The sequence below is a fragment of the Alosa pseudoharengus genome, unplaced genomic scaffold (genome assembly GCF_046254945.1).
Source record: "Alosa pseudoharengus isolate Yale_2024_CS ecotype anadromous, Long Island Sound unplaced genomic scaffold, YU_APseudo_1.1 YU_APseudo_1.1_scf_24, whole genome shotgun sequence".
Taxonomy (NCBI): domain Eukaryota; kingdom Metazoa; phylum Chordata; class Actinopteri; order Clupeiformes; family Clupeidae; genus Alosa; species Alosa pseudoharengus.
The window spans coordinates 15,920,345-15,944,272 of record NW_027468689.1 but is presented as its reverse complement, the minus strand read 5'-3'; the positions used below and the strand labels follow the sequence as shown (position 1 = coordinate 15,944,272).

General features: G+C 41.4%; 1 protein-coding gene across 2 annotated transcripts; it reads right to left on the bottom strand.

Moving 5' to 3' along the window:
- Positions 1-103: 103 nt before the first annotated feature.
- slc19a1 (solute carrier family 19 member 1) lies at positions 104-12,468 on the bottom strand. 2 transcript variants are annotated; one of them, XM_076303259.1, is made up of 7 exons: positions 12,401-12,468; positions 10,952-11,271; positions 6,399-7,191; positions 4,742-4,934; positions 4,142-4,283; positions 3,614-3,812; positions 104-2,610 (listed from the first exon to the last, which is right to left on the bottom strand). In XM_076303259.1, the coding sequence occupies exons 1-6, from the start codon at positions 12,450-12,452 to the stop codon at positions 3,624-3,626; spliced, it is 1,689 nt and encodes a 562-aa protein (XP_076159374.1). In that variant the 5' UTR covers positions 12,453-12,468; the 3' UTR covers positions 104-2,610; positions 3,614-3,623. The 2 variants fall into 2 exon arrangements, with proteins under 2 accessions (XP_076159374.1, XP_076159375.1); XM_076303260.1 differs by having other exon boundaries at positions 10,952-11,574; positions 12,401-12,459.
- Between the last annotated feature and the right edge of the window lie 11,460 nt (positions 12,469-23,928).

The window sequence follows — 23,928 nt, the reverse complement described above, 5'->3', positions numbered from 1 at the left end:
AGCAATTATAGCACGTTGTCCGTCATTTGAGGCTTCCAGCTTATTCGGGGTGGGTGGTCAGTGGAAGCTTATGACAAATAACATATTCGGCCCCAAATAATTTATCAAGAAGTGTATTATTTTATTGGAGTAATCAAATATAATGTTGATCACAAGTAAAACCAACACTGGTACTTATTGCAAACATTTATTTGATAAAAAAAAAAAAAACCAAAAACAGCAATAGTAGTTCCACAGTTATGACTCAAAATCATCCAGAACAATATTAGTATAAAACTCAAGCATAACAAAAGAAAATCAGTTTAGGAAAGAAAAAAAATACATATTCTGGGTCATACATAATAAGGATCAGCTGCTTAGAGAAATCATTTGTTGAGCCACATCCAACACAGATAATATCTGAGTTAAGATAATATGTGCATGTCATTCTGCTGCTACATCGTGACATTTCAGCTTACAAAAGCCCATAAAAATCACTCATGCCCCACCAAGGCTGTAAACTGCATCCAAATATTCTTACATATAAACAAAAAAAAGCTGTCCTCTGTCAATGATTTGTTTTTAATAGTAATCAGTAAGTGCACAGTGTTGAGTGCTGACGTCTCAAACCACATCCATGGTGGCTTCCCTGACCAGCTAAGGGTAGGACTAAAACTCAACTCAAAGCAGAACTACCATCACTCAAATTATGTTTATCTATTAATGATACAGTGTGACAAGGCGCAATCACAGTAATCTGATTCCTTAGCTTCCCAAAGGCCTTCTTCCACAAAAATGATAAAAGTGCCTTTTTCAAAATCTATCAGAGAAGTGCAGTTAAGTGAACATTCCTACGCATTTTAAAATAGCTTCCTACTTAAGTTGCATGAATCAGTGAACATGACATTAAAACATTTTTTGGAATTCTTCATATTATTACAGGATCATTGCACTAGTGTGAAAGTTCACATGGACCATAGACACCACATTCTAGTTGGCAGTTCTGGTGTGTGTACCGGTTACCCTGTAGAGACATATGTTTTCACATGGGCCATAGACACCATATTCTAGTTTGCAGTTCTGCTGTGTGTACTGGTAACCCTGTAGAGACGTACCGAAGTTTTCCTGAAGTGCTAGCTCTAACTAAGATGATAATCAGACTAACTCCAAAAAAAAAAAAATCACTGAGTAATCAGAGTTATTCAACAAATCACATTAACAATCAAACAATAGGAGTGTCGCCAATCTGGAAAAGATATTGTCAGCAAAACCCAGCATCTACTGGTCAAATTCTAAGGATAAAAAAGTGATAAAACTATTATATAGTTATAAAGTATATCATAACTGGAAGCATTTTGTTGCATTGCTAGGAACCAGAAATCAGTGAAGCAGCATACTAACTCCTGACATTCTACTTTGTCCTACGTATCAATGTGTTGTGAACACAGTGTAGTAATCGCCCAGACTGACTGATCTGACACCTCCCCCTCGAGAAGAGGCAGGCAGGTACATGCAGCATCCACCACAACCCTCACCAGCATTAAAACAGCATGTGTCACATCTGCATGACTGGTTGGACTATTGTGCCATATGTACGACAATACTGACAATGTCGAAGGCTGGTTATTCAGTAACATTTCTTACATGTGTTTTCACTGTAAAATGCTGACATATACAAGTTCTATAACCCTTCCACTGATATTATTTTGTCACAAGGTCAGGCAAAGAATAAACGTACCAACATCTGTGCTTGTTTACTAGACTACACTTCCACTGATATTATTTTGTCACAAGGTCAGGCAAAGAATAAACGTACCAACGTCTGTGCTTGTTTACACAAGCAGTAAAGACTATATATATATAGTGCATGGCTAGACAAAGGCTGGCTTAGGATGACAAATGTCGACAGACTGCTGAACAGTTGTGGACCTGAACCTACTAGAAGAAAAATTGTAGTTAACTACCGGGGGCGCATGCAGAGAATTGTGGCACAATAACATTTGGTCCCTCTAGGGAAGCGTGGTGTGGGTCCTTCATTGAAACACATTTTACATATCCTTATGTAATGATCCCATATTTCACTTGGCAAAAAAAAAATAACAATAAATACTGTACTGACTTGAATAGTCACCTGAACGTTTCTCAACGATCCGAAGCAGGAAAGACGATTGTTAAAAACATTTTTTTTAAAAGAGCTTCCAGCACAACTTAAAAACATACCAGCAAAAAAAGTTTAAAAGTTAAAGTCTTGAGCACTGATGTATCAGTCACTATACAACAAAATGTGTCTCTAAAAGTGAATGGTGTGGAACACTGACAATTCTTCTGGTGACTGAAGACACCAAAAGAAATCCAAAAACAATTCACAAATAATGTGTGCTCTGAATGGGCTAGAATTAGTAGCAAACACTACTACTTCTACAAACTGAGGTTCAAATTGTTACATGTGTAACAACTGTTCATTAACGGATCTAAGATTCCGTGGCACAAGGCACTTCTGCATATAAAGGATCACTCTACCTTGTCATCTACAGTCATTACTGTATACAGCTGTGCAGTAAATCCCGTGCAATCTGCTAGGTAAAGTCACCCTCTGAATCAGCATCAACTCACAGTCACAATATCTCCCACCTGGAAAGATGAATAGAAAACAAATAATGACGGTTGTTAGTTAGATCAACCAAGAATAATGTTCGTTGTTTTCTCTTCTATTTTCTGATCTATCTAGCAGCAAATAAATATCAACATCCCTTTATGGTAAGAATGGGACATTCATAACAGCCTGGTCGCAAGGATGTGGCATTTAAAACAGGTCTGAAAAAGCTACAGCCATGTTTTTGTGAATTTAATGGTCCGGAACAGCAGAAGAAATGTTACATATTATTCTTTGGAAAAACTATTCAGACGAGGAACAATATTGAGATTGCGATTTGAGAGGCTACTGTAATTTCATCTGATGCATTCAATTTAAAAAGGTACACTGCTATTGGTCGACTTTAATCAAATCTTTTATTAATTCATTTCAGCCAGGCTCTGCCCACTTTGTGTGTCTGACCTAGGTCTGGCCACAGTGTGAGTAAGTAAGTATAAGTATACTCTTTTGATCCCGTGAGGGAAATTTTGTTCTCTGCATTTATCCCAATCTGTGAATTAATGAAACACACTCAGCACACAGTGAACACACAGTGAGGTGAAGCACACACTAATCCCGACGCAGTGAGCTGCCTGCTACAGCGGCGCTCGGGGAGCAGTGAGGGGTTAGGTGCCTTGCTCAAGGGCACTTAAGCCATTCCTACTGGTCGGGCTGGCAACCCTCCGGTTACAAGTCCAAAGCGCTAACCAGTGGCTGCCCCCTGCATGTGCTCCTGTTAGCGCAAGGAAAAATGACACTGAAAGTGCAACTTAAAATGTTGAAAATTGTCTCTAAAGGGATAATCAAGAAACATTTTGTGGTGCGCACTTCCAAAACAGGTGCTGGATCTTCATCAGACAGTCTGATGAAGAGCGAGAGGCTCAAAACGGAACTGCTGGTGAAAGTTCCAAAAAAATAATTGAAAGGGGAGCAAGTGTGTGGACATTCCCTGCGGTTGTACTCCAAGGGGATAACACAATTTTTAAGGTCAGTGGCAGGTACCTGAGTTTGCTCATGTTTTCACCCCGCCGCCATTAGACAGAGGCTCTGATTCTGTCGCCTCGGACTCAATGGGGCTCATGGCTGTGGGCGGGACTTCGCCCTCTTTGTGTGTGTTCCGATAGTGTTGCGTGATGACCCAGGCCGCACTTGCCAAGTAGACCCCCGTCAAGACCACAAAGAAGCCAAAGTACACAAAAAACTACAAAGAGAAAGACACAGAAAAAAAACAGAATTTTTTTCCAACAACGAAAAAACAACGTTCCTGCAAGCCTTCCAAGGAATGAGGTTTCCAATCCAACAAGCTGTATTCTGGGCTTAAATCAATCATTTTTGTGTCTGAGGTTATCAAAAAGCTTTAAAATCGTTATATATAATTATCTATTTTCAAATCTTAAAATCGCCTTGCTCATGCCTGAATCACGAGCAAGATTCAGCCAATACAAAAGTGGTGGTGCTTGTCTGCGGTATGAATTTCTAGATATGCCGTGAAAGCCTCATCTGGGATAGAAAGAAATCAAACTCTCGTACCTGTGACTCAACTGGCAAAGCAAGCCCTCGTTTATCAGCGATTATGAGGGTGATGATGGACTTGAAGATGGTCCCAAGGAAAGTGTTCACACCAAACACCAGAGCGCACAGCTCCTTAGTCAGCGAAGATGCGATTTGGAAACTGGAGAACGAGAGTAAGGGAAAGAATCAAAATATGAAAAAATGTGCGGACATAAAGCGAATGGAAAAAAAATAGCTTGAAAAAATAAGGGACTACAACTGTACAACAATATAAATAGTTAAAACAGATTTCCATTGAATTTTGCAAACTTGTGAATGATCACTTGGAATAAACACAGGACTTGCCACAATCCTAGTCACATGAAATCAAATAGCACTGCTTCTCATAGTTAATCTTGCACCACCTTGCTTTCACATCAGTCACCTGACAGTGTCATGATAACTAGTCCACAAATTCTTGGAAACTCATCGCCCCCTGTCAATCATTAACAGGATGGCAGGATAGTGCAGGCTAGTAAACACGCCTGTTATTACTGTACCTACACGTTGGCATGTACAGTAGTGCACTTGGACACTTGTGAAACCTTTTGAATAAGCAAAAGCGCTTGCGAAACTCACATGGCGATAGGAACCAAGAATTGGTAGAAGCCTCGGAATAGGATGTAGGTGACGTAACACACCCAGATGTTCTCCGTGCTGCCCATGAGCAGCAGGAGGGCGGCCATGATGGCCGTGATCCCGCCGATGACCAGCTCCGACCACAGCTTCCAGCGGATCTTCAGGTAACCGGCCGCAAACGACGTTATGGCACCTGAAACCATCATTACATCATGTTTACATTACTACATTCTCCAAAGAGACCTTCTGTGAACTTACCACAGGCCAACTGCAGCAACTCAGATCTAAGTGACTTGCTCAGAAGCAACAAGCAAATTTACTCAAAACTTAATCAAGGAGAATTCTACAAGTCAATATAAATTAAAGGGCCACCAGGCAAGCCTGATGCTTTTTCTCTACGAAACTCTCCCTCGCTCGGTCTGAAGCTCTTTTCCTTTTCTTTGCATCTTCCGTCAAGGGTTTTCGCTGCTTCTTCGCCGGCTCTGCCATTATACACACGTTTGCAACAATCGCTAGCGTTTTCGTTAGCCTGCCTCTGTGCTGTGGATGCAGGATGTAAACTGATCCTGCTTCGGTCGGCGGGTACGATACACTGAACTTGCAAGCGGGATATTCTTCCTACAGGCAGTAGGGGCGGGCGAGAGAGTCTTTATTCGCCCTGTAATTAGTCATTTAACCATATACCGACTTACGAAGATGAGTAATTAACACGAAAACGTTGCCTGGTGTCCCTTTAAGGTCATGCAGTGAGTGATAAACTGACATTACAGTATTAGGGGAAGTGACATGTTCAAGGTCAACTTGGGTTTATTTGATCATTTGATCAGATTTACAGGTCTCAACTGAGCTGCAATTAAAGAGAACACCCTGAACATGAATCACAAGGCCTTGCAGCTAACGCAACACACCATTGAGAAATGTGTGGTAAGCAACACATTCTTCTTTCTATTTATACTTTCTTTGATATTTCTGACACAAACATATTGACTAAACCATTACCACACTGATCTGCGACTGACTAGCCTAGATTACAGCAGTAACACTTTAAAGGGAAAGTTCAGTACATACTTGTAAGTGAAAACTGCAAACCGCAGTGGCAAACTAATGAATCAAGCTGTCAAAGTATGACTGACACCAGCATTCCCACAAGACAGGTGGTTGTGGCAGTAGTTACAGCATAACTGGGTTAAACTATCTTGGCACACTGCACTAAGGCTATGTTCTGGGATAAGAGGTGATCTAATTAGACAAACAGATCCATATTTGTGTAAATCACAAAAATCAATCATCCTGTAGTTGTTAAGCTCGTGTGGCATCTCATAAGCTATTCTGGCAACATGCTGAAAACACAGTACCATCATTCTCTCAAAAGATGAGATCTGTGATTCAAATCCATACTCGGTCATATTTTAATTCTACCAATTGCTCCTCATTGATTGTGCCCTATTCTATTGCATGCTCACAAGAAACAAACTATTTTTTTGCAAACAGACAGTAAATGGAAAACAAACATGGAGGCACCGAGCCGCTAACAGTTCCTGCCAATAAACATGTTACCTTCAGAAGGCATGATGAAATTTGTTTGGTTGATGAGGTCAAATTATCAACAACCTTTAAGCCAAAATAGCAGACTGTTCCTTTAAACAAGGAGTCTCACCTAGTAGTGTGGAAGCTGCCTCCACTCCACCATTGTAGACCTTGTTCTCAGTGGAGGGGGCGAGCTTGTTCCACAGAGTGTGCACGTAGAAGAGCACCAGGTAGTAGCCAGTGGAGTTAAATATCCACCACAGGCTCCAGAGCCGTAGGCTGGGCACACGCACCACATTCCTCAGCTCCTTCAGCATGCTCACGAACACGGAGTCCTTCCAGGATGAGGAGGAAGACGAGGATGGGACGAGCGTCGCCGATTTGCCACTGGGCCGCATTTGGGCCAACTCCGCCTGGGTGGCGGCGCCGCCAGCAGCTGCTGCTTTCTTAGCCTCCTCGGCGCGCCAGGTCTTGTTGAAGAACATGCTCCGGCCTGGCCAGGGCAGACAGGTGGACAGCAGCAGGCCCAAGCTGACGAAGCCCAGCGAGACGGCTGAGAGCGTGGCGTACGTGACGTTGCCCAGTGATACGCAGAGCTGGCCCAGCACCGAGCTGGCGAAGACGCCCATGAGCACGCACGTGCGCGAGTAGCTGGCCACGCGCTGGTACTCGGACGGTGGCACCAGCGAGAAGATGTAGGAGGAGTAGGCCACGCGCGCCGCCATGGTGATGCCGTAGAAGAACTCCATGAACTGCATCTCCAGCAGGGTGGAGCCCAGGTAGAGCAGCAGCCAGATGGACACATGGCTCATGCTCTGCAGCACCAGCACAGGCTTGTAGCGCAGGTAGTCCGTCAGGAGGAACACCGGCACCAGCACCGCCATGTACGAGTAGGACAACACCGGGATGATCTCATTAGTGACCTGAGAAAGAGCCACAATAACAATAACAACTGGTTCAAATTTAGCTACGCTGGGCTGAAAGAAGGAGCTGTGTCAACACAAACATTAATCTATGTTTGTCTTAGCAGGTAACAGTAAATACATGCCATGTGATGACACGGAATTATGCAACAAGTATCTTGCAATAATAAATCTATATGTCCAAATAATGTAAATGCCAGGAATAGACGTTCCAAAAACTGGATTCTGTTACATAATCTGTGCCATTTTGGAAATGTAATTAAAGGGACACCAGGCAAGCCTGATGCTTTTTCTCTACAAAAGTCCCCCTCGCTCGGTCTGAAGCTCTTTTCCTTTTCTTTTGTGTCTTCAGTCAAGGGTTTTCGCTGCTTCTTCGCCGGCTCTGCCATTATACACACGTTTGCAACAATCTCTAGCGTTTCGTTAGCCTGCCTCTGTGCTGTAAACTGATCCTACTTCAGTCGGCGGGTAGGATACACCGAACTTGCAAGTGGGATATTCTTCCTACAGGCAGTAGGGGCGGGCGAGAGAGCCTTCATTCGCCCCGTAATGAGTCATTTAACCATATACCGACTTACGAAGATGATTAATTAACACGAAAACGTTGCCTGGTGTCCCTTTAAAGTCTTCTTTTCCACACAAAGAAACTTAGAGTGAGAAATATTGCATCAGAAGCCTAAATTCTCAGCCCCTCCAGAACCTGCTATGGTCTGACCAGTACCTTAATTCAGTAAAACAGACCCACACAAAAGAAACTTTAACCACTTAAGTAATGCTCTCTACCAAAGAGGGGCTTAAACCCCAAAGAACAATCCAACTGAAATGAGTCAGCGGGGTTTGTGGGAAAAACAAGGCCCTGTGGATTCACATTGCCTTTTTGGCAAAAGATTAAATCAGGCCGGCGTTGACCCACTTCAAAGGAATGTGAACTTTGGTCACAGTAAGAGCCGACCACTGGCCTGCAGCTGCCCAGGGGAAACTCATGCTGTCGTGCACTGCCAGTCAGCCACCTCACAGGGCTTAAAATTCATTTTTCAAAATGGGGGGGAATTCCCCCCTTAGGTTATTCATGTAGGGGTGATTTACACAATTTGGGGGGGGGGGGGGGGGGGGAGGGGGGTGGGTCGATTCTGATACCAAGTCAAGAATTGCGATTTCGATACTTCTTCGATACTTTTTTAAAAAAGTGTTTCATTTTGGGGCCCCCACCACCCTGACGTCATCAGTAATATATACTGTAGTGGGATCATTCACAACAGTGGACATCCTAGATTCTGCTTGACTCTCTCCACACACACAAACACACACTGAAAATGATAGCTTATGTGATATGTTTCTATCATATATTTTTGAATTCATATAGAGTGTATTTATTTAATAATGCATTTTTTAAAGTATAGCGTTTAACTAGTAATTACTAGTAGCTAAACATATTTAGTAATTTGAATGCCTCATATTGACGTTTAACCTATAACACTTTAATGTGTTGTGTAGGTCTAATTGAGTGCACATTGGTGATGAGTAGGTGTAATTGAGTGCCTGTCACTTTAAGAAAATACGTGAGAGTAATTCTATGGAGTAATTAGCCTCCCTTCAGCCTGACGGTTTTAGGCCAGTGTTTTTCAACCACTGTGCCGGGGCACACTAGTGTGCCGTGAGAGGTGTGCCCCAGAAAATTACCCAAATGTCACTCACTGGTCCATAAAAGCAACTGTTGCATCAAAGAATTTATAACCACATGCTCTCATTGATTGTATGTTTGCACTATTTGTGGTATGCAGGCATTGTACAACGGGGCCCCATATCCAGCATTCACAGAATCATCACATATCCAGTTCGTTCATAACAACATTTAAATTAGATATAGTCACCTACAAATGAAACAGAGGGTGCTTGTTTTATTGAGCAGGTCTTGCATAGAAGCCATAATAAGGTCATATCTGTGTATTATTTGAAATTTTAGGCTATGGTATGTTTATTTTTTCTTCACACAGGATGTTAGTGTCCCGTGGGTGGGACATTTTAAGTGTCAAAAGTGTGCCGTGGCACAAAAAAGGTTGAAAAACCCTGTTTTAGGCTATAGTCGCTAGTGAATAAAAGTTGTGCATAGTGCGGTATGTGGATGCAAATCATTATGTTTTCTATGTCATTAGATACAATAAATGTTCAAAAAACTAACATGTCGAAGACAATCTTTCTGGGATCAAGTGTTGACGTGACCTGAGCTAGCAGGATAGTTACCAAGGAGCTCTTTCCAGATGTAAAAGTTGGCCATGGTTGCGTAGCCTATTTGCGTAAGCGCAAAGTGGTTCTCTCTCTCTCTCTCTTTCTCTCTCCGTGTGTGTGTGCGTCTGCGTCTGCGTCTGCATGAGGCTATGTTCAATTCAACTCGGTAGTTGATCAGTCCGGTCAATAGCACCGCATTCACGCCACTTAATGATTATATTAACGTCATCAAACAGGCTGTAAAAGTGTATGCGGGAATTTCTCGCATTATGATGGCTAGAGTTGCGGGACTTGAACAAGCCCTGCGCTCAACACCTAAATAAGCACCGTTGCCAAACCAGCTGGGCTGAGAAACACTTCAGAACCAACCTTGGTTTTTTTAAGACCTAGGTCTTGCTTAACTAATTATAAACAGGCTTATGCCAAAACCATTTATAGCGTGATTGTAATAAATGTATAGGCTACTGAATATAGGAAAATGACAAGCCAATTGTTGAGGAAAGGTCTCAAAATGAATGTCACTTCCAAAGGCTTAATGGAAATTGACTGTAGGCTACTTTTCCTAGAGCAGCACACACTGTCACACATGGTCACCTCATGCAACAACATTACCGTTTGGCAGTGTTTAGTAACATTAGACTTGGTTACCAAAATAGCTTGAATTGGCACAAATAAACTTTGAAACAAGATGTTATCATGTCAAAATAAATAAGCAACGTTACTTAACCTACCAAGCAGAGGAAAAGCTCCAAGATTTTATAACTAAATAAATTAGGCTTATTTCATGATTAATAATTTCTGCTGATTGCTTACAAACATGCAAACATAAATGAATGTCACATTCATAATGGCAAGTGGAATGGTAAGTCACAGCTTTTGTATAGGTCTGCAGTATTATTCATAAACAACTGTTTATCTGTTTATCAACTGTTTATATTTAACTATTTATCTGTGAAGTGCTGTGTGCACCAGCTCAAGGCATAAAGGTCGTCTTGGCCTTAATTAATCCTGCTGCTGGATAATAGGATTAAAAATGGCAAGTCTCTTCCAGGTTGCAATGTAAAGCTTACATGAAGAATCCAGTAGTTGCACACCTTCTGTCAGTCACTCTTGCACTCTGTTCTGTTTTTTAGGATTACGTTTTGAAAACAAGTTATTGTGTTCACTGCTTAGACAAGGTAATCTGTCTGTGCAAAACAGGAAGCATCTTTGAATGGCCCTCCATAACTGTGCCACTGCGACATAGTCATGTATCACAGCTATACCAGCAAAGGAATGTTGCTGCTTACAGAGACATTTTACATCACAGCCAAGTACTCTGTACACTCCAGCTGTTTCTTCCACACTTCCTGTGTTTGTTCTTTTGTTTTTAAAACATTTCACCCACGAAAATAAGAACAGCTACAAACTTCTTAAGACCTTTCATAAACTGATATTTCAGATTTACAACATGCTGCATACGATTGAGTTACTGTAGAAGGAGCAAAATAATGGAACAAGGTGATCCTTGAGGAACACCTGGCAGATGGCTCACCTCCTCTTTGGTGAAGTTCTTCTCCATGCTGAGCAGGTACGGCGTGATGAAGGGTTCCCCTGGCTTCAACTGAACCATGAAGCCATAGAAGCAGAGGAAGATGACAGACCACTTCCAAGCCCGCGGCGGCATGCCAGTCTGAGCCTCAGGGTCAGCCTTGGACTCGGGAGTTACGGGCTGAGGCTCCTCATGGTCCGGTAGGTGCCCATTCTCCTCTTTGGCCAGCGACTCTCTACTGTCCTTCACGCCATCTCCACTGGCCAAGCTGTCCACCATTTTCTCAAAGGCCACAGGATCACAAGGGGTTTGACCAGGGCTGACTGAATAACAAAACAGCAACTATGTCTGAGCCCAAGTTATGTTACTATGTGTGATTTAACAATTATGCCTCCGAATTTTGGGCAGGTAGATTATCCTTTGTAGTGACAATGGCTGTTGCTCATAGTGTTAAACATTGTCGAGACTTGTGAAGATCCTTTTGTAACAAACTGAAAAGGGGGTCACACTAGTACAGTCCAACATTTTGTTCTATATGACAGACGGCGTTAACCTTTGTTCCTCTTCAGAGACCAACAATGATTGAAAAGAAGTGAAGCAGGAGAACTAGCTTGATAGCTATGCAGCTGAAAGATAGAAAACAAGAAGAAAGTTTCGGTCTGTCGGGTTGGTGATATTCGCGCATGACACCTGGTCACTCGATATTGGGATAAAGGTGGAGGGTTCTAAATTGGCTAAAAACATGCACCTCAAGATCAAAGTAACTGTCAACCTGCGGCATATGACTGTTACACAAACACACACATACATACAAAAGAAAAAGTTCAATACAAATATCCTATCACCTGCGACAAAGGTTGCTTTGCTGATTTAGCTATAATGCACTCTGAAATAGTCGGCCAAATAGTAATCGCAATACAAATTCTGGTACGTTTTCAAGCATACACGAAGGTACAGTTTGGTAAGTCAACATGCATACCAAAATCAATGGCAATTGACAGCTTAAAACAAACTCCGTCGTTAACTTTGACTAGAACATGTCGCGTTAGCTTACATACAGATATGCTGAGCATTCACATAACATAGCTCTGTCCAGCAAGTCACGTAACTTTAAAATGCAGCTACATTAACAACCAGCTCCATGCAATAACAACAGTTGAATAACTGTCCTGCACTTGACACGTGGCCCAAACAAGTAGGCCTACCGATGCCAACTAGTTAACGGACATGCTAACACTAACACTAAACATCTGTTAAACTATTAACACAATTAGGTTAGTTCACATGACGGAGAACGTGATTCCAAAACCATCAGCTTAAAAGCTCAAAACTAAATTGGTATGAGTTTGTTTTCAAACATTAACGTTGGATTACTATTACAGAATGCAAGGACACGTCTTGCAAACTAAAACGGGACTTTAAAAACACTAAACGAACCCTATGATGTCTCACCTGTCAATTGCACAGTGGTCTTTGTGCTCACATCAGACTGTCTGAAATCCATGTTGCATGCATCACGAATGCAGAGTGCAGCTGCGTGAAGCCAGCGACAATAATATGGTCACCTTTAGACAATTCTTCAAAATAAAAGTCGTGACTTATTCATTGTTTTTCAATTCATAATAAATGTATTTTGTTACAAAAGGTAAAGTAAATGTTGAAAATAAGTAAATAAGAAATGTCAATGGATAAAATACCTTAATGTTATTTCTAAGAATCGTCTATCATCAGTATGTGGCTGAAAACAAGTTGTGGATAGGCTATTTAAAAAGGAGTAAAATGGATTGATTATAACATGTGCTTTATGCCAGCACATGGAGTGTCAACTGATCGAGTCACATACCGGTGTTACATGGCAACTGGCATCCATGTTAACTGGCTGCGTTGATGACGTTTCAGGAGTGATGACGTTTCTTTGACAGATGTGGCCGCTTGCAGATTTGTCACTTTCTGATGGAAACTGGAGACGAACAAATACAAATATGCATGACATATTTAAATGTCAAAATTGTCTGTAGTAGGCTTACGCTACATACACTGGACCATGAATATGCCACCAAAAAAATAAATACCCAAATAATAACTCCACGTGGGTATCAAACCTGCTTCCTAAATGAAACCTCCTACGTGATAACCATTCATCTACGTACTTGCGCCACGAACCAGCTGATAAATCATAGGGAAATTTACTTGACTTAGTCTATACAATTAGAAGAAGTCAGCTGATGATTGTAGCAAGTTAACACGGCTGATGGTGTCTTGCTACAGCAGTTTCCCAAGCCAGTAGGTCTTTAATGTATCATGGTTAAGTTCACATTAACTGACTGCTGGTCAGGCTCTCTGTGGCCACCTAGTATCTGTAGCCTAAATTGAGGAAGCGTTGCTGGTCTAAAAATAAATAAATAATAATAAAAAAAAACGTGTGATGAGGAGGATTGAACCCATGTCGACTGCGTGAAAAAGCAATGTATAGGCATTAACCTGTTGCACCACAGGAGAAGTACCAACTCGTGAATTGGGAAATAAAGTATCAAAAAAACATCAAACCCATGTTTACATGTCAGCAACATTAACGTTAATAGCCTATAAGCCTAAGAGTTTTCACTCTCCCTGTGCTCAAAGTTTGTGTAAAATATGGACACGTTATAGACTTCTCCTGCCCATTGCAATGTGCGTTTCAATGCCTGTGTTTCATGAACTGAATTCTTAAAAGAATAGGCTGGACAAAAGGATACACAATTAGGCAACACATTTTAATTTAATTTATTTGCTGACGTTCATGTGGCTCTACAGACACTTCAGGTAGGGGCGGCCACAGCCTACCTCAGTGAAACGTTTGTAAAACTTAACCATGATACTTTGAAGGCCTACTAAATGGCTTGGGCAACGGTAGCATGATAACATGGTAGCCAGATAACATGAACAGTTAACTTGTTACAATTATAATAACGTTAGCTGTAGCCATACAGCTGACTTCTTTTAATCATACAACTGAAGTCAATTTCTACGAGTATCGTCAGCTGGTTCGTGGCGCAAGTGGATAGACGCTATTACTAAGAAAACAGGTCAATTTATTCGTGGTTATACCCACGTGGAGTTAATTTAGGTGTTTGTTTTTTGGGTGGCATATTCATGGTCCAATGCATGTAGTACTACATACAATTTTGACTTGTCATGCATATTTGTGTGCGTCTCTAGTATATCAGAAAGTGACAAATCTGCAAGCCGGCCACATCTGTCAAAGACTCGTCATCAATCATGAAACGTCATCAACGCAGCCAGTTAACATGGGAGCCAGTTGCCATGTAACACCGGCCTACCATTGTCACACTGATGATATTCAAATGTGAAAACGACAAGTTCTGCATACTTAAAAAGGGGTGAAATCATCAGAAAACAGATATTTATGCATAATTCCCCATTTGGACATGCCAGCACATGGAGTGTCAACTGATCGAGTCACATACAGGTGTGTCATGGCAACTGGCACCCATGTTAACTGGCTGCGTTGGTGACGTTTAACGATTGATGTCGTTTCTTTTTCAGATGTGGCCGCTTGCAGATTTTCTGATGGAAACTGGAGACGAACAAATACAAATATGCATGACATATTAAATGTCAAAATTGTCTGTAGTACGCTACATGCACTGGACCATGCCACCAAAAAAATAAATACAAATAGCCTAATATCAACTCGTGGGTATTGAACCTGCTTCCTAAATGAAACCACTTACATGATAACCATTCATCTATGTACTTGCGCCACGAACCAGCTGATAAATCATTATGAAATGTAATTGACTTAGTCTATACAATTTGAAGAAGTCAGCTGGCGATTGTAAGTTAACACGGCTGATGGTATGTTGTCTTGCTACAGCAGCCAGTAGGTCTTCAAAGTATCATGGTTAAGTTTTCACTTAAGTTTTCAGGCTCTCTGTGGCCACCCAGCAGGCCCGGATCTAGGCTGCTCAGATTGGGGGGGGGGGGGGGGAATAGAAATTTGGTGTGGGCACAATTATTAACCCCCCCACCCTACCCGACACACACACACACACACAACAATTACACTACGCAACAAAACCGCTCAGTTTCACCTACAAATGACTTACTTTTCACCTTAAAACCCTTATTTAATAGCAAACATGATATATTACATAGAACTGTTAATAATCTGATTTTAATATTTACAGATATCTAGGCTATATTTAACATTTATTTTCTATGTGACCTGTTATGAAATCATGTAGGCCTATTTAACAATTTAAGCACAGTTCAGCTTTAAGAAACTAAAATAGGCCTAGTCTGCATATGCTTAGCATTTTGTGATCATTAAGGCTACTTTGACAAACTCTTTAGTCAGCTGATTTTAATATTTACAGATATCTAGGCAATATTTGTAACATTTATTTTGTATTTGGCTTTGGCCTGTTGTGAAATCATGTATTGAACAATTTAAACACACTGGAACCTGAAGCCCAAAGTTGGAGACGTGCATTTAGACATTGCTGCAAATGTAAAACCGGATTACTCTGAAATGGCTAACTACAGGGGAATGCTTTACACCTTTGTATTCGGTAAGGTCTGCTGTTTCTTCTGATATATGGTTTATCATGTGTTCGGGAAAAATTCGTGAAGTATTCCACCGAGATGAATGGGTAGGGAGATGGGCGCAGAATGTAACATAAAATTAAAGTTACTTTTCTCGCGAAACGTATACCACAACAACATGCGGCCAGTGGCGCCTGCAGCTGTACGGCCGTACGGACTGTGCGTACAAGCTCCGCGGGGGGAGAGAGAGAAAGAGAAAGAGAGAGAGACGCGTTTAGACGTTTGTGTGTGATCGGGGGCGGGGCAGGGATGGGGTTTGCGATAGAGAGACCGGTCTAGTAGATGGGGCTGGGTGTGTGAGTGATCATGACAACTGATTGGTTACTGGAAAAGTAAAAAATTTAATTGTATCGCTTGCCCCCTCGCTGTGTGTCATCAGTGTCGATTCCCTCCAAATTGAAGAACAGCAACTATCAGTCAGTAGTTCTACCATACCGTGTGCGATTACCAGCATAAAAATTAGTAAACGAAGCTTCAAACAAATGAGTTTATTTCAATAATTTTCTAAAAAGCCTAAATGCAATGATGCACAGGCGTCCTCTGCTTGCCAGCCGTCTCCGGTACCGTCAAAAAACGGCTAGCGGCCAGGCTGAGACACAGTCCTCCAACTTGGTGCCCATTAGATCGATCAGTTCAATAAATCCGTTCAATAAATCAGTTCCGTTCAAATATGTTAGCCCTTGTTATGTTATGCGCTTTTTTTGTGTTGATGTTTTGGGGGGGGGGGGCGGGTTCCGATGTCTGTGCGTACCTTAACATTTAAGCCTGCAGGCGCTCCTGTATGCGGCTAACATCGTTTAAAAGCTGAGAAAAAGCTCTTTCGTGTGTTGTGATACATGTAATATCTGTGTGAAGAGAAGGCTATCGGGAGTAGGCTAGTTCAGCAAAGAATGGGTGAATTTGGACGCACTTTCTTTCTTGCCGTGCGCTGTCACATTCTCCACTGCGTAAAAGACATGGGCTAAATTAATTTGCCTTGTGAATGCTAAGCTTAATTTGACAGACCATAGGCTAAATAAAAATCGCTAATCGGATGCAAAGCAGAATACAGTGACGGACTGGACGGTCTGGCATTTGGGCATGCCAGAAGTGCCGCGGCCCCTCGTGGGCCGTTTGGGCCGGCCAATCACGGAGCGGCATGCTTGTCGGGTTTGCGCGGCCCATTTATCGTAAAGACGGTTTTACAATATCTCTCGGCCCACTATCAAGCATCAATAGTGTTACATGGCTTCGAATAAGCCATGTATCTCTAACTCCCTTTTCCTTCTTCAATTTAGGAACCTGATCAGTATTTATACCAGACATGAGTCTCTACACTACAGTCATGGTGACCCTCAATATTTACATCAGTCTACATTCTTTTGTAACCTTATTCAATCAAATGATTTAAAAGTGCATTGTTTGAAATTGGAATACAATAAATATGCTGCCTGTATCTTTTATTTTATTATTGGTTTACAAAAGTTAGGCTAAATGAAGCAATGACGATGACGTGATGACAATCACGAATTTCAAAACCGAATGCGTCTACTTCCTTCAGCGCGGGGAATTGCCGATCATGCCTTGATCCTCGGAATTTTCCACTTATAAAAGCTAATAAACTGCCCCCAAATGCACTTCGAAACATAAGAGAATGTCTGCTTAAATTCAGTGAAGGTGCTACGGTTGAAAATCTACAGTCGGAATTGACACATCTCGCCACGCACTGGGACAGCCTGAAAAAGTGTCCTCTAAACGAGTACAGTCAAAGCGTCGGACTTTGATGATGCCGCGGAGATATAGGAAGAAATAAACCTGGTGAGCAAGAAATGTGCTACCTGCAAGAATTGTGCAATCTGTTGCTATTTCCTTCTCCAGCAGGTAAACCTCTTTACCTGTGCCTACAACTATATATGGTTAGCAAATGAATTCCTACTAACACTGTCATGTACTCAAGTGGCATACAAACGGAGTTTTTCCACTCCTAAATTCATCAAGAATCGCCTAAGGAAACGATTGTCACAGGATAATTTGGAGGCCTTTATGCTGATGGCGACAGAGAAAGAGGTCCTATAATGAACTTGGATGCTGATGAGCAAGCTCCTTCGCACCTTGTTAACTGCATGACGTTAATTAAGACACGTTTGTGGAGCGGCTGCTCTGATGGGTTTCCCGTTTACCAACAAAACTAGGCCTACATTCGCGCGCAGCCGTGGGGCAGAAGACGCTTGGTGCCACAGTGTTATAAACTTGACTTAAATAGTCGGCTGCTGTAAGCTACAATCGGAATTTTTTATATACCCCTGGTCCCCTGTTGTCTCAATGATAATAACATCTCATTTCAGGCTATATTTCAGAGTTTGCCGTTCATTTGCATTAACATCGTATTTTGTCATTTTTGGCGAAGACATGCATTCCTTTAGGGATATTGAACATATTGAACATTCTCTAACCATCGTGATTTCGAATTGGTGCAGTTTTCAGCACAAAAACTCATTTATTTTCATGGAAAGCACTGCTCTATGCTGTTCTGGTGCTTTCTGCCTCTTGCGCACGCATGCATGACGTTGCATAGAAATCCATGTAGCCTATTCTAGGCTATTATTTTTTCATTTTCATATTTCATATTTTTGGAGATGTGCATTGATATGCATGTTCTTGGTTCAGTCTTTATGCATATTAAAGTTAGAGTTCAGTTAGCTACAAACGTGTTATGTCCGTGCATGTGAAGTTATATCTGTGTGTTGCGGGCAAATGCAAGCGCGTGCGTGCGCGTCCCCGTGTGGGCCGCTGGTTGGTGAAAATGCCAGGGCCGTCACTGGCAGAATATATAAAGAAAGGGGCATATATAAAGAAAGGGGCATTGCCCCTCCCAGCCCTATTCTAGATCCGGCCATGCCACCTAGTAGGCTATCTGTAGCCTAAATTGAGGAAGCGTTGCTGGTCTAAAAATAAATAAATAATAATAAAAAAACGTGTAATGGGGAGGATTGAACCCATGTCGACTGCGTGAAAAAGCATTAACCTGTTGCGCACAGGAGAAACACAAATGTGTGAATTGGTAGGCTAAATAAAATATCAATAAAATATCAAACCTATGTTTACATGTCAGCAACATTAACGTTAATAGCCTATAAGCCTAAGAATTTTTATTCTCCCTATGCGCAAATTCTGTGTAAAATATGGACACGTTATAGACTTCTCCTGCCCATTGCAGTGATGGGTTTCAATGCTTGTGTTTAATGAACTGAATTCTTAAAAGAATAGGCTGGACAAAATACACAAATAGGCAACACATTTTTATTTGATTTATTTGCTGATTTATTTGCTCTACAGACACTTCTGTAGGGGCGGCCACAGCCTAACCTCAGTAAAACGTTTGTAAAACTTAACCATGATACTTAACATGAAGGCCTACTAAATGGCTTGGGCAACGGTAGCATGATAACATGGTAGCCAGATAACATGAACAGCTACTTTACAATTATCATAACGTTAGCTGACTTCTTTTAATCATACAACTAAAGTCAATTTCTGTGAGTGCTGTCAGCTGGCTCGTGGCGCAAGTTGATAGACGTCTGATTAACAAGCAAACATGTCACTTTATTCGTGGTTCGATACCCACGTGAAGTTAATTTAGGTGTTTGTTTTTTGGGTGGCATATTCATGGTCCAGTGCATGTAGTGCTACATACATTTTTGACTTTTAAACATGTCATGCATATTTGTGTGCGTCTCTACTAGTCTATAACAGAAAGTGACAAATCTGCAAGCGGCCACATCTGTCAAAGACTCGTCATCAATCATGAAACGTCATCAACGCAGCCAGTTAACACGGAAGCCAGTTGCCATGTAACACCGGTGTTCCAGTTTAGATGGTGAGCAGTTTAACTGGTGATATTTGCATAAAATCAGTGAATATTCAACAAGACCCTGCCTACTTCTTAATCTGCTCTGCCTCCGATAGTGCAGGTTTATATTTGGCTACATTTTCACGAAGTGTTTTCAAGTGAGACAATATAACGGACATCGCTGAAAACATCACCAGTGTATGTCTAATACATGTCCGTTTAAGCATTATCCACAAATATGACACATACTGAATGAATGGAAAAAATTAAAACTAGCGATCTAGCTGGGATTCGAACCACGCATGGACAAGAAAGTTGATTGGATTAGCTTCTACATCATCTATAACACTACACTACGAGCCGATGAAATTTATGCCAGATTTCAATGTATATATTGAACTGTTAGTCAAAGTTAACACAGGTTAACATAAGTGCAGAAATATACGCCCATGTTAACTGGTGCCATCACAATTTAACATGGGCATATGCAAGCCTCAAAACAACAAAATAGGTTCATCTTTGCCTCACATACCAAAACCTAACTGATGTACAACAAACCGGCATGTCCACTAACACTTTATTCCGTTTTGGGGGTTAATAATATGAAACACGTCAGTCATGTGCAAAAATTATCATAACTTAGTGTCATGTCTCGGTGAAGTTATGCAGTGAGCTGTCTAATGATTTGAAGTGAACACATGAAACTTATTTTCACCGAGTTAAATATTATTTAATTTGTTGGTCCTAATCTGACGACACAAAATGGTTATCATGGTAGCATATATTACAAAACTTTGATGTAGCTGGAGAGTTTGATGACAGATGTTGCTGTTTCAGATTCCCAGGTAGCCTAAATTAGAAAATAGTTTAGCCTACTTACTGCTCGTTCAGCAGCCTGTTGCAAAACATTCACTTAGCCTAGATGTTTGCTATAATGAATATCTGGATCGATTGACAAAAGTAGCTGTCACAAGACAACATAGACCCAGGGCTGCCAACTTTTCAAAAAACCTTGGAGTGAGATTTGGTGGGGCCAACCAAAATTTTGCTGCGTACATTTTTGTTTGGCTCATTCAGCATTATACCGTACAGTAAAAACGTACATCAGTGGTTCTCAGGTGTAGGGACCAGGCATGGACGGATTATGAGCTTTCGGGCCCCTGGGCCCAGATGTATTAAGGGCTCCCCAGTAATTGTCGCATATGTGGAAGGGGGGTTTGGGGGTACTCCCCCAGAATTTTTTTTAATTTGTTTAATGTGATTTCCTGTATTCTGGTGCATTTTGGGGATGGGCAATACTAAATTCAATCAGATTCATAGCCTACATCCTGATGTGTTGATATTGAGGCAATGATTCCATGCAAAGGCTTGGGCTTCAGGGCCCCCTGACACCTTGGGCCCCTGGGTCTGGGCCCGGAAGGCCCGTGCAGTAATCCATCCCTGGGACCAGGGTCCCAGAGTTATATGAACATTGGTATCAAAGGGATCTAGCCTACCACTAGGACCATGGGTGTCGGAGGTATTGTGAAAGTGGGTTGGACATTTGAGCGGGGGGTATGGGGGTCCTCCCCCAGAAAATTTTTTTTGGACTAGATGCAATTTCCTGAATTCTGGTACATTTTAACAGGTTATTTAGATACTTCTATATAACAAAATAAAGCCAGCCTACGAAATTAATAAAAAGTAAATCATGCATAATTTAAAAATAACTCAATAGGCTACTTGGCTACGCAATAAGGTTTCCATTACAGCACCGCGGACGTTCAATGAACGCATGAAAGCGGATGGTTTGTTTGAAATCCCGACACTCTTTCAACTACATGGAACGTAATAGTGATCATCAAATACCTCCCCAGATTTCAGTGCCCATAAGTCCCAACATTTAACAATATAATCAAACAGTCCAAAAGTAAATTAAATATCAAACTAAACCGAAAATGTCATGCTTTTGAAGGCCTACCAGTATGCCGCTCCAGAAACGCATGTCTCAAAATAAAACTCGCATAAGAAATAAAGGGCTGTCTCGAATAAAATCCTGCCCCTAAAGGCCTGTACTTTGTCTTAAGACCCCGGCCATAATTTGAGGATTTACAGTATCTAAGTAGACAAACTGGCTTCAGATATCCAACAGAGTGAATAGAGATTATGCAGTCTTAGCTGTGGTTAGTGATGTGATGCTGTTAATGGGGAGTTTTACATAGCCTAGCGTAAAACCTATAGGTTATTATTTATTTGGCGTACCTATAAGGCTTTTTACCTTATCAAAAGTGAGGGGGACGACTGATCTCTTCAACACTGCGGGAGATTTGGCGCTTGTCACTGTGTGTGTGACAGAAGCGGAATGGGAGAATGCGTGTAACAAAAAAAACGTTTATGAGCGATTTACGCGCAAATGGGAGAATCTAATGAAAATGACAATGAAGCACTAAACAGATGCTGAAAACAGCACTGGTATTTCGCACGGCAAAAGTGTGTGTGTGTGTGTGTGGGGGGGGGGGGGGGGGGTCCAAACTAACAATTTTAAAAAGTGGGTGGGTGTTTTGTAAGAATTTAAGAAATGTTTGTATATTTTAACTTTTAAATGCATCAATCAGGTGCACTTTCAAAATAAATTCAGAGGTCAGACTTGCTTATTTTTATAGAAATATTTGTGCTGTAGCCTAAGCTATTTTGCACTTCAGAATTATAACCATGCACACACAGGTGGAATAGTTATAGTGATATTGCAATAAGTTCACAACCACAAAAACATATGCTACATTTCACAGTTCAGAAATGTTCAAAAATGTGTGTACATTTCAGCACTCCATGAAATTATGCAGAAGTGGTCACCTGTGTTATTCAGCTAGTTTATTTAAGATAATATATTGGTCATTGTAATGGTCATAGCCTACATGCTATTCATTTTTCAGGATGTACCCATATCTGCATGATGTGAATGTTTGCATATGGCTTATGTCAGGCTTTATATCAATATTTGTGTCTCGTTATTTGATTTTCTTCATATTTTTGTATTAATGTCACTAGGAAGCATGCCAATATAAATATATTCATTTATCTGTAATGGGATTGGCTGGAACCTGACAATATAAGAACCATGATAGTGGGATAATCTATGGCTGAGCAATTTACAAAAATGTATGTAGGCCTACTGACAAATAGTTTACATTAGAATACATTATAATTTCGCCCCAATGAGGCTATGTAGAAATGTGTTGCAATTTCAAAACCGGATTACTCAGGAACCACTTATTGCACAGAGGCATGCTATATCCTCGTATTCGGTAGGTTTGCTGTTTATTGTGAAATAGGGTTTTCCACGTGTTGTGTGAAGGGTTAGTGAAATATTAAACCGAGAGTAATGGGTAAATGCAAATATGATTAGCCTAAATTGCACGTCGGTTCAATGTTAATTCTCTCGCGAACCATTTATCACAGCAACTTGGCGCTAATATCATTGGAAAGCTTAGATTCCGCACGTTCACATGATGTGTGATATAGGTTTAGTTTAGTTGAACCTCATCTGCCAGGTATTTGACCTACCAGGTTGACACTTCAGCGTGAAAAATACTCAATAATACTCAAAGCATACCTGAAGCCGGGGAAATGCGGGGGGATGCGCCTGGGATGGCTTCTGAAGTAACATCGCAAATGAGAGAACATTTTGAAAATTCCTCAGACAGGGGGTGCTCTTGAACCCTCTCACCGTCTCTGAAAGCATAACCGTGGCTCAACAGGTAGATCTATAGATAGGCTAAAGTCATTTTTCAGGCATCTGACCGACCGGGTTGACACTTCAGCGTGAGAAATCGGGGGTGTGGCGTGTGAGCGTGTGAAACTAATCAAATGCGTGTGCCTCACGGCCAATGCGTGAGAGTTGGCACCTAGACCTACATTCATTTAATACGAACACCATGCTATTACATAGATACAAAATAACCAGTGGTGCAATTGGTTAGCAGCGTGGACTATTACTGCTAGCTTGTTATTTTAGTCAGCAGTTCGAGGCCCAAGTGATCATAATTTTTGCGCATTATAATCACGATGTGTGTTTCTGCACAAAAAACGAGCAACGTCTGATGGGGTCATTTGTTACTGTTTGTGATGCAAAATTACTGAGGCAAAATGAATCTGCATTATTCAAGGCATGCATTCGCTGTGTTTGCTCATGTTATAGGCTATCACCAGTTAACCTGGACATCAGGATAGCTAGTAAGCTAGTAGGCTAGTCTAATATACTAATGACAAGCGTTGCTCTCTGTGGCATAGTGGTGATAGTGCTTTCTGCTTGGAACATTTTGCCTCAGTGAGACTCATGTTCGAAACCCAACAAAACCTTCGCTGGTTTACTTTGACACATTTCCTGTTTGCACAACATTTTGTGTGGATGCTTAAGCAGACATGCATTATACATAGCGATTCCCGCATGTTTTCGGCAAGATCTTGCTTCATATTTTGTCACGCACATAGGCTTGTGAAAAGTGAATCTCCAGCACTGGAAGGGCGGAGGCAGAGCAAAGCGTTGTTAACAAGTAGGCAGGGT

Bases quoted from the DNA above. Each gene is read 5' to 3' on its own strand.
- slc19a1 (XM_076303259.1), bottom strand. From the start codon at position 12,452: ATGGATTTCAGACAGTCTGATGTGAGCACAAAGACCACTGTGCAATTG. The intron at 4,935-6,398 runs GTGAGACTCCTT...TGATGGTTTCAG, and splicing joins GGCAGCTTCCACACTACTAG to GTGCCATAACGTCGTTTGCG. The intron at 4,284-4,741 runs GTGAGTTTCGCA...CTCGTTCTCCAG, and splicing joins TTCTTGGTTCCTATCGCCAT to TTTCCAAATCGCATCTTCGC.